The sequence below is a fragment of the Lepisma saccharinum genome, chromosome 1 (genome assembly GCF_977018435.1).
Source record: "Lepisma saccharinum chromosome 1, izLepSacc3.1, whole genome shotgun sequence".
Classification (NCBI taxonomy): Eukaryota; Metazoa; Arthropoda; class Insecta; order Zygentoma; family Lepismatidae; genus Lepisma; species Lepisma saccharinum.
The window spans coordinates 178,531,761-178,543,343 of NC_139229.1; the positions used below are offsets into that span (position 1 = coordinate 178,531,761).

General features: G+C 39.1%; 1 protein-coding gene across 4 annotated transcripts in view; it reads left to right on the forward strand.

Annotated features, from left to right (window-relative positions):
• The window catches only part of LOC146004519 (cytochrome P450 6k1-like), a 39,434-nt gene extending 28,576 nt beyond the window's left edge, over positions 1 to 10,858 (forward strand). For all 4 annotated transcript variants that reach the window (XM_083143409.1, XM_083143401.1, XM_083143424.1 and 1 more), the window contains exons 2-5: positions 2,155 to 3,128; positions 3,926 to 4,147; positions 7,717 to 7,968; positions 10,479 to 10,858. In XM_083143409.1, coding sequence (XP_082999535.1) covers positions 2,195 to 3,128; positions 3,926 to 4,147; positions 7,717 to 7,968; positions 10,479 to 10,675 — 1,605 coding nt within the window. In that variant the 5' untranslated portion in view covers positions 2,155 to 2,194 and the 3' untranslated portion in view covers positions 10,676 to 10,858. The remainder of the gene's footprint in view (positions 1 to 2,154; positions 3,129 to 3,925; positions 4,148 to 7,716; positions 7,969 to 10,478) is intronic.
• Positions 10,859 to 11,583: the final 725 nt, after the last annotated feature.

Here is an 11,583-nt window from a genome sequence, read left to right on the forward strand (position 1 = left end):
CGCCACGCCTCTGGTTTACGTTCAATATGTATTCACTCTAGACACAACTAAAGTTACACCTTCCAAATAAACATTAAATACATTAGTGAATAGCAATCTCCAAATTTTAGAATATTTACAGCAAATAAAAGTTAGTTCTCTGTCTGAAGAAGACCCTGATATAGGGTAGAAACGTAACGTCTAAAGTGTTTTCAGTTCATAATAAAACTGCCTTCGTCAGCACCTGTAGTGTTTGTAAGAGAAAATATGACTGAAAATTCTTTCTCCGATGCAACCACATTTCGGCAAGATGAGTACTAAATCAGGATACCCTCTATTAAATATGCCACTACATTGTGTATTCTTCATTTGCATACGCACACTAAACTAAATGCATCACATCTATTTGATGCATAAGAAACACATCGATTGATGCCCTCAAGTGTTTTTGGGGCTTTTACCAAGAATCAGGTTTATAGTTTGATGCATTTTTTGAATATTGTTTATAATTATAACGTCAAAGAAGCATCTATGTCGAGTTGTACTTCAATGCCTCAATTTATGCTTCTTTTAATGCACCTTCCTGTATCTTTCTCGATGATGTACTTAAAAGATTTGGTCTGATCTACAGACTTCATGCATTTATTGTTTCAACTGATGCATTTACTTTTCTGTTTGTGTAGAAATGATCAAATTTTTATTGATGTTGGTCTGAACTTGAACCTTGATACAACCGTGATTCTGAAATGAGTTTATAAGTTCAATATCAGTGCCATATTCTGCCAATCTTATAATTGCGCTGTAATTCGTTTTATCTGATCATGTCAAATGAATTCTATGATGTCCCGGGAATACAAGGTCAAGTTTGCCACGAACTGAACGATACGTGTATATGCCTATTTTAACATGAGCAAATGTAAAAAAAAAATACTATAATTGGAATTCTGTACAAGAAAATATCTTCGCAGAAAGTTATCCATAACATGCATCAGGGTTATCATCATTTGGCAAAGAGCAATGTTTATCAGAGTACAGTTTTACGACCAACGGCTTCATGACAGTGCTGTGATGACTAGAGCTCTCGCCACAAAAACAGTCCAATGAAGGTCATGCCAACCACCTACAGTGTTGCCAATAAGCAACAATTTCAACCGACGAAATGAGCCTCATACGCACAACGCGCGAAGTGTCGACTGAGCAGCTTAGAAGAAGTGTGGAAACCCTGGAGGGCCAAGGGTGTTGAGGAGGCAAGGGGAAGCTCCAACCTTGACTGGACTGTTTTCGTGGCGAGAGCTATGGTAGAATATTCTTCTTTTCCTTAAGTTTTGTGACTACCTTGATCTTTACACCAAACGAGGAAACCATATAACGTTTTTTACCATTGCACAAATCAACGGTGATCTCAGTAATTTGAAAAACAGAAGGGACAAAAAAGATCGAGAATTAACGGCATTTGCATGAAAGAGATAACCTTGCATAATTTACTTTCAATTTTTTTATTTTTTTTATTTAGTATCGCTTTTCTGCCACTTTTGGTTAATCGCGCCTATGTGGATGAGTAATGAACGACATCCTAGCGCGCTGTGCTAATCGCTCCGCCATGCCATAGAGGTCGGAAGTTCTTTACAAATCCATTAACAAGACCAGATAAAGTATTTCTTTAAACTACCCTCTGCACATTGTAATTGTTCATGAAGGCATGTTGGGAAATGTCAAGGTAGAGTCCCACACGTTCACAATCTCGACTATTTGTGAAGTTGATGTGATCAGTACCACGCTCCGGCCGACTTTGTTCCCCCAGGTGCCCGTTTATTAGAAGCTGAATGAATCCCAGAGCCACTACCTGAAATAAACACAGAGAATCGAACCAGGTTCTCCGTATGGCGCTTCCGACTGGACCACGTGGTTCTATTCTCTATGTTAACTGTACATATTGACCGAAACCATATTTTCTATTTTAAGTATTTCGCATTGATTCTCTACATCTTGTGTTAATCGCGATGGATGATAAATTAGGGTGAATGATAAACTAATGAAGTTGATGACGGGACGAAGAGAATGAAACATCCGTGCCTTATTCAAATTTGAACCTGAGATCACTTATTTTGGGGTGGTGTAATTAACGTGAATGAAATAAAATTCACATTATTAATAAATAAGATAATTTCTTTGCAGGTTTCTAGTTTCCAAGATTGGCAATTCGTGCTTTTAAATAATGGCTCTCTTGTTTGATTCCTTCATCCTGGAGTTGTTAACGGTGGTGGTGTCAAGTTTACTCTTCCTATATTGGTACGTAACGAAGGATTATGGCTACTGGAAGAAGAGAAAAGTTCCATATGTGAAGCCTATACCATGTGTGGGTAATTTGCTCGACTTCGTCCTTTGCAGAAAGTCGAGTATGCAAGTATTCTACGAGTTATACAACCAATTAAAAGGCCACTCTTTCGGAGGAGTATTTATGGGAAACAGGCCAGCTTTATTGGTCAGAGATCCTCAAATTCTGAAGAATGTATTCGCCAAAGATTTCAACTCCTTTGTCGACCACACATCCGCCTGTGATGACACGGTTGATCCATTAATTAATAGAAATTTGTTCTGCATGAATGGACAAAAGTGGAAAACTATGAGAGCAAAATTATCACCAACATTCACCTCTGGGAAACTCAAAAAGATGTTTCACTTAATCTCCCGATGCGGTGAAAACCTTGTGAAGCATCTGGAGTTGCCAGCAAGGACAGGTGAGGAGGTCGACATGCAGGAAGTCATGGCCAAATACACAACTGATTCCATCTGCTCCTGTGCTTTCGGACTAGAGTGTTGCAGTCTCAAGGATCCGGAATCTGAATTCAGAAAAATTGGATCGAAGATATTTGAACCGAAGATGTCACGTTGCTGGGCAACTGGATTTTTCTTCATGGCCCCCCAGATCATGAATTTCCTCAGGCTGCCTTTCAACCCAAAGGAAGTCCAAGATTTCATCAGGAGTGTAGTTGGTAACACGATCAATCACCGTGAAAAGAGCAAGGTGAAGAGGAATGACTTTATAGACATCTTGATGGAACTGAAGAAATATGGGAAAGTGTCAGACGATGAAGATGAAGAAGAATCTAAAATGACAGGCCAAAATATGACCTCAGATAATGCAATAGGTAAGTTCAATTTTTCAGATTTTATTGTAACTTTTGTAATTAGGGTGTATGTTGTTAAGGAACTTTAGTGTTAACAGCTAATAAGGAAGACAGCAGGCAAGAATTTCTTTAAAAAATAACTATTATTTCGTGATCTAGACTTAGCTGTGTATAGTTACTGTGGTGTGCGTACCTTTCGTGTCTGATCCAAATGTCGTAGTACAAATATGAAAAGCATAAATTTCTTTGATCTATTGAATGGATTAATATGGTGAATAGGTTGGTCGGCACTTTGAACATCGAACATTTACTAATAATTGTTATCAAAACAAACAATTGTAGTCTACTAATGGAAGTGTCAACAGTTTTAGTAGACAGTTATATTTACATTGGAGTGCGAACGGATTGCAAGATGTTAAAAAATAAATGACACTCCAAACTAGATTCGCTTTAAAACAAAATTCTTGCTATGCTTTTTCATGAAAGTGTTCTGTACAGAGATTCCCAAATGTGTCATTGACACAAATATTTTGACTCGAGAAACATATTTTAAAGTACATAAACTGCTAGAGATGCACTTTTGGTGCATCAAAATGCACACAGAATTGCTTCCAAGGGTACTTTTATCATTTTCTATTCTGTGTAATGCACCAAAAATTCATCAGCTGAGAAGATCAGATATCATAATTTCAAACTAGGCTTTAACTCAAAAGTGCATCAACTTTGATTTTATGCATTTTGAGTTATATGTGTACAGTTAATCATTTACTAACATCAGTTATGTTCTTAGTTTGATTTTTGTATTTTTTCCCCTCCAGAATTTGACAATGACGACATAATGGCGCAGGCTATGCTGTTTTATGAAGCTGGATTCGAGACTTCGTCCAAATCGCTGACTTTTGCTCTGTATGAGCTCGCAGTGAATCCAGACGTTCAACGGAAACTTCGAGCGGAAATTGAAGCTACATTGCGACGCCACGGTGGAAAAGTCACCTACGAAGCGATCGTAGAAATGGAGTACCTAGACAGGGTCGTATTAGGTGAGTTGAATCAAACAAAAAGGGAGATTTCAGACAAAGCTACATACGACACATGTAACTTGGGAACGAGTCAGTCAACAGCAACCTTTCACACCCTGGCGGCATGACAGGCCACACAAGTCTGCGTTCGATTGGTGAAATCCTCATGAGTAGAGCCCGGAAGTTCAGGCATTTATTTTCGTTAAAATAGGCAGGCAAAAAGGCATTTATAATGTGGAAAATAGGCACTAAAAATGTAAAAAAAGGCAAAATAAACCGAAAAAAAGGCACATTTGGAAGTCGCTTACTTTTATCTATAATTTCTGGCAACATGTTAAAATCTACATTGGGAAGAGCATTTCAATTTTCTCCGTCTTGATTGCACATAACTACAAGGTGTTTCTTTTTAAGTTCTCAACATTCATTGATAGTCGTCTCTCAGAGAGAATGTTTTTCATAATAGAAAATGATCTTTCTACTTCGACAGAAGTTATTGGAGCATACATAAAACAAGCTAATGTAGCTGGACTCATTTTGGTAACAGCACTTTCACCTTTTAGAATATCACAAATTGTTTTCAATGTTTCAAGTCCTCATTTGCACTCACTACCCGTTTGCACTTTTCCGCAACAGCTGGCCCCTTTTGTCCTGGCACTTCTATAATCTGCTGCATAGATTCCTCGTAGATTTTCATGGATGCTATAATTGTAATTGTCTCTGGCAATGCACCATTATGTGCAAAAATAAACTTGAATAGCACAGGAGGTTTTTCACTTCACGAATTGAAGCCGCTTCATTTTCTGAAAGAGCATCTATCACCTCACTGATTTTTTCAAGGTTGTTAGCATAATATATACCTGCTGATATCCAGGTACCCCTTTTGGTCAAGACTGGTTGCGGAGGTAAACTAAGCTCAGATGCAACTTCCTTAAATTTTCGGGTTCGAGAGGGAGATTTCAGAAATATCTTCTTTGTGTTCGAAATCAACCTGTCCACTTCAGCAGTCAATCATGCACAAGGAAATGTTAACCGAAAGGCAATATCCTAACTCAGCATGAAATACTTTTTTCTCACACTTTTCTCCTTCAGCAATGTTGAAACATGCAGGAGTTCAATATTACTTAAATAAGGCGAAAATTATTCACATAATAAACGGAAGAAAAATAAATGCCAACAACGTTTTTTGGTAGAAAAATAATTTATATACACATTTTTTTTTAAAAAAATGGTCAAATTTCCTTGAATAAGGCAAAAAAGGCATTATAATTAAAAATAGGCAGTGGGGTCCCAAATAGGCAAAATAGGCAAAATGAAAAGGCTTCTAAAACATTCGAAACAACATAAAAAATGTATATCCGGAAAAAGTTTATCAATATATGCAGTAGATAAAGGAGGCATTTTGCCAAACTTCCGGGCTCTACTCATGAGATATGTGAGGTCTGTCGCTTCTCTGTGAATTCTCCCTCACAGAATCTGTGTATTTACGCATGTAGTAGTCCAATCACAGTGAACTTGGTGGTAAATCTAAATACACCAGGTATTTAAGGTAAGGGGGATTGAAGGGCTAAAGTAACATTTTAATACACCAAAAATAGGAAGATGGATTAAAGTTAACAAGCCAGTGACAGTTGACTTCAGTCAGTTGTTAAGACCATTAGGTTTGTGGAATATAAAATTGGTTCCATTAGCTCGTTTCCAGAACGCACTGGATGAAATGCAACAAGGACGTGTCAAGGGGAACCGAGGGGACTCTGACCCTTACGAAACTTCCCCGTATCGTATCCCCATATTTTTTGGTGGCATAGAGAATTTTTTATTTTATATAAAATCAGTCTAAAATTAACTTTTCATGTAATCACAATCAGTTTTATCTTATTATCTACTGTACTACATAATATATATACACAGGGTGTTACTAAAGTTCGTTTCCAACGCTTAGGAGGTGATTCTACAAGTGAAAATAAACACAAAAGTTCATGTGACGAAATGCCGAAAACGGCACCCATTCGGAGTTATTGAAGTGGGAAAAAGTGGGAAAATTATGTTTACAAGCAAATAGTGGCACAACGGCCAACCATATGACCGCGGCGAAGGGCGTTCCACAAAGAAATGCGGCATGCTCTATTAAAAAAAGCACATGGCAGATGTGTGAAGTTGATGCGCAGGGGATTCCCCAAAGGAAGCGAATGGGTCTGTTGAAGTCGTGGGGGTAGGGAAGGGTTTAGCGAGATGTGTTATCCACGGAAAGTGATATGTGGAGACTGACAACTAAGAAGAAAGCGAATATCCTTAGTGAACATCACCATTACGTAGAAAAACAAAGATGGTGGTGGTGCTGCGCTAGGTTGCATATATGTTGACATGTTCACTGTGTGCAGAGTGGAGGTGCCGAGGGAACCACATCACAGACGATGTTCAAACTGTCTGCCATTAACTTCCACGCAGAGATGACAACACCGAATCAACGATTGTCTAGTGCGAGCAAACAACCCCGCGGTCTCTGCTATCGTCGCTGCGGCGAAATTAATGCGTGCAACGAGATCCTCGGCTGACACGACAGGTGTTTCGTATACGAGGCGTTTCATCTCTCCCCATAGAAAGAAGTCCAGGGGAGTGATGTCCGGCGATCTTGCTGCCCACGGCACAGGCCCATCCCTACCAATACACCGATTGTGGAACAAGCCATTGAGGAAGTGACGCACATTTTTGTCGAAATGTGGTGGTGCACCACCCATCGGGTTGGAACCATAGTCCTTACATCAGTGCAAAGGGCACGTCCTCCAACAGTTCAGGCAAAACATCACTAAGAAATGAATGATATGTACCCCCAAACAGGCGAACAGGGAAAATGTACAGCCCAATCAAATGGTCATGCACTATCTCACACCACACATTAACCGCAAACCTGTGCTGATGGTGTGCCACGAGAATTGCATGTGGATTTGCAGCATTTTTGGTAATTTTACGTATGTGTTAGTCCATATTTTGCGAATTTTTAGTCCATATGTATGTAGCTACATACAAAGCCACTTGTTAGTACATATTAATCCTAGTCCTGGTATAATGCATGACATTTAAAACTCAACTTTAGATAGTCCTGAATTCTCTAATTTCCTTGTTGTACGTAACAGCTGTGCATCGGCGCACTGCAGCCATTTTTCATCTGTTCCATTAGCAACACTGCTTCTTGAGTTGTGTCGCGCATGGCATGGCAGAAATATATGTGTTGGGCTCTAACAGCAGGTAATATGTCCATCGCTATTTTCGTACTTTTTCTGCTACATTCTATGTCGTTTTAAGGAATGAAATTATTATTTATTATTATTATATTGGATCCTCCCCTCATTGACGATTTTGTTTCCATCTTTTAACTTTACATTGCTGAAAACAGAATGAATCAACTTTTGCGTTGACTGTATAGCACCTAACAAGAGTATGTTAATTGAACAATACATGACAACCGATAAATTTTCCCGCATTTCACGAATATATAAACGCGTAGCGTTCTGTGTGACCGCAGCATAAGTGTTGTAAATATTCATGTATGGTGAAAAACTGGAATAAAAAATTCATTGTTTACATGTTTTCAGAGGGTCTACGCAAGTATCCACCTCTTCCCGTCCTGAACAGAGTATGTACCAAGGATTACAAGATCCCAGGAAGTGACTTCACTCTCAAGAAAGGCACGGATGTTCTGATATCTGTTTCCGGCGTTCATCACGACCCAGATATCTACCGTCAACCGGAGAAGTTTGATCCAGACAGGTTTGCTGAGGAGAACAAGAGTACGAGACCAAGTTTCACATTCCTACCATTTGGAGAAGGGCCTAGAAATTGTATTGGTATGTATATTAGACCGGTATTAGATTTCGATTATCCACGGGAAAGCAAATCATTAGTATTAATTTGCATTAAAAAGTAAAAAAAAAAGTAAAGTGTTCCCCTGTGCTTAGCACCACGCCATGAAGGCGTATAGGGGGTGTGGGGGTAACGCCCCACACTTTCTTGATCCGGTCGTGAGTGGGGGTGATGTGATCAGCATCACGCCCCTGACCGCCTTTACCCCCCAGGGTTTCCCCCAGGTGCCCATGTTATTCGACGCTGGGTGGGCGCCGGGGCCGCTTCCATCGTTAGAAAAGTTCTCGGATTTGAACCGTGCCATATAAAAATAAAAACTCTGTAATTGAATTGCAAGATAGAGATTTGAGTTGCATGAAGGTATAGGGAAGTTTTTTGTTTATTTCAAATATACCAGAATGTGCTATAATTGTAAATTGTGTTGACAATAGAACAATTAATGTTAATAATTCACCTGCAATGTCCCCAACTCTTGCATTAAATAATTATTAACACGTTTAAATACAGTACTAAGTCCAAATGGAATCCACGACTTTTGAGACACCGTCGTATGCGACACAAGCATTTCTGCCGTCATATGCGACACTGTATGGAAAATATATTCCATGACAGTTGCGACACCGTCATCTGCGACACAAAGTGTAAATAGCTTCCCGTCACACTTTATCCAGGCTTAGGACTGGCAGCATCTTGGAAGCTGGTGTGTTTTTTTAAAACCTTTATTAGTTTTCCTTCACAGTGCATCATGGAAGCTGGATGTTTAAAAGCTGGATGTATTTATCCTTTGTCAATGACGGATTTTTTAGATCCCTTGTCAGTATAGGAGCAGACTGCAATCCCTTGTCAATGTAGAAATGTAGAATGTGTCGTTTCTCTTGTAGTTGAACCAACATCTTACTATTTTCATTCTAATTTCTGAACGTACGCCATTCTCCTAAAAAAGCGCTTAAGATCTCTATGCATTTCATAGTCGGCAAACGCTCTTTGTATTCTCTCATCTAATGTAATGTACTGACGTCGTCTACGTTTCCCTTTAAGATTCAAGGCCCTCCTCTCACATAAGTAGTTGTTGTACACAACTTCTAATCTTAAAGTCTTCACTAATTGGTACACGTTAGGACTTGACTTTTCCGTCAATACATTAACTGTATGGTTCCATCCCTCGACTGCATTGTTAGTCCTGTGCCGCTGTTGGGAGCAGTTCCACATGGAAATGTAGAACGATATAATCCAAATTTTTTTTCAATATGTCGTGGTTTGGCCAGTGATGTGCCGTAGACTATAAATTTACGTCTACATGCGTTGTCTACACGTAATCTACGCGTAGATTACATAGGGTTGTAGTTTACATAGACTACGTAGACAACCTAAAGTGCATTAAAATTAATTTTCAAGGCTTTCATGAAAGGAAAGTAACATTTTCAACTATATTGATTCCTAACGAAATGAAAAGAACCCTATTTACAACAAAATTTCTCTTCTCTTCTATTACCAACTATGGAAGAAGATAAATAGTATGCAAAAAACAACAACAGATTGCAGTCGTGAGGCAAGAGTGGTCTTTTCCCCATAAAACACTAGAATATTTCCTATATTAGGTTTCTTCCTAGGTGAGAAATTGTTCGAATTTGGAAGAAACAGTATATGAAAAGTTCTCCTCACACATCAGCAACTGATACGCTGTGTATATATATTTTTTTTAATTCCAGGGCGCCCTTTGGTAAGTTATCACCTTTCGCCATGTTGTTTACATAGATTACATAATCTACGTGTATAAAATAGTCTACGTGTACAATGTAGACTTTCGTTGTTTACGCGTAGACGCACATCACTGGGTTTGGCACATCTTCCATCACACACAGCCATCCATCATCGACGTCAGCCACAGGGAGGTAAGAGAGAGCTGAACATATTCTTATACACAGCCGCACGTCTGGATCCGTTTTGTAATCGTTTGTCAGTCCAAACTCCAGCACCTTTCGCCAGAAACATTGGTTAAAGTGATCGATCATTACAACCACTGATCTGAGGCTCGGGAAATACTTTCTTCAGAGACGCTATTGCTGCTGCACGTACGCAAATGTCGCTAATTCTGGTAAACAAATTAGAAATCGTAGCGGAAAATCCAAGTAGTGTCGCTTATGACGAAAAAAACAACAGTTTTTGCCTTAGTGTCGCAAATGACGGTGTCGGAAATGTCAGAACTCCGTCCAAATGACACTCAAATGATGTAATAAGTTCTTAAAACCAGCTTCATTTTTGCTAACTGCCAACTAATTGTGAATCTTCTAAAATAGTTTCCCATGTGTGACTTTATGGACAATTTGTGAGAATTGTCAATTTAATAAAATCGAAATTGTTTATGCTGGACATTGTATGTATTTTTATCATAAAAATTAGACTTGAGTCATTTGATCTATTTAAAAATGTATTACATGTATACATACATAGGATTTTGTTTCCTAACATCTTGACATCTACACATTTTCCCCAGGTGCACGCTTTGCGTACTTGCAAGTTAAAGTAGGCATAATCCACCTGCTGTCGAATTACGAATTGATCCCAACAAAGAGAACAACGGCAGATTTGGATTGTTACACCTTCTTTGCTGCAATAAAGGGAGGACTTTGGATGAAAGCGGTAAGACTACAAAAATCCAACTACACAAATGGCACCGCTGCACATCACTGACAAGAAATGGAGACGAGCAACACGAAGAAGAAATCTTCCAGAGAAAGTATCTTGAGTATTATGTTGTAAAATTTGGCAATGAGTTAATTAATTAAAATGTGAGACTTCAAGAAGTCTGTTAAGAGCCTTTTTAAAATTTACCATGTACATTTTTGTAACAAATAAATGCGGCATGACTTTAAATACATAGATATAATTAATGTATTCAGTGTGAGACGAATGTCGAAATTATTGTGGCAGTCTAAAGAAAAGCCACCCACCGTGATAGCGGAGTAAGTGCTTAGCGTAGACCCCTGAACGTAAAGAGTCCTAGATTCGAATTCTGAAAAATTCATGGACATATCTACAGAGCATTCCCTGACATTCGCTACGAGACTCGGCGGCAAGCGGCCCGGCATCAGCGCTTGTTTTTCCCTGTGAACAGGGTTAGCGACAGTCGCACGCTGCAGTCTGTTTTTTTCGCTCTCCCTGCCTTCGCTCTCTTTCCCCTTCTGTTGACGTTGGAGACTGACGCCAGTATAATCCTCCCTCAGAAGTTGTGTTGTGTCGTGTCTGTGTGTTGAAGATTGTGGATTAATATGGCACCACAAAAGTTTACATTACAACAAAGGATTTATCTTGTCGAGTGTTACTTCGGAAAGAGGAATTGTGGAGAAGTGCGACGACGTTTTGCAACGAAATTTCCTGGTGTTCCCGTTCCACATAGGACCACTATATTAAACCTCGTAAAAAAGTTTAGAGTAACAGGGTCAGTTCTGAATAAAAGTGGAAAGAAAAATGAGGAAATAAAGTATACAAAGACAATCCGCACACCATTCGTGAGTTAAAAGAGTATTGTACGAGAAATCGGGAGAATAACAGTAGACGAACTTGCACGTGTAAATGCCAATTTCCCTCGGAGATGCCAG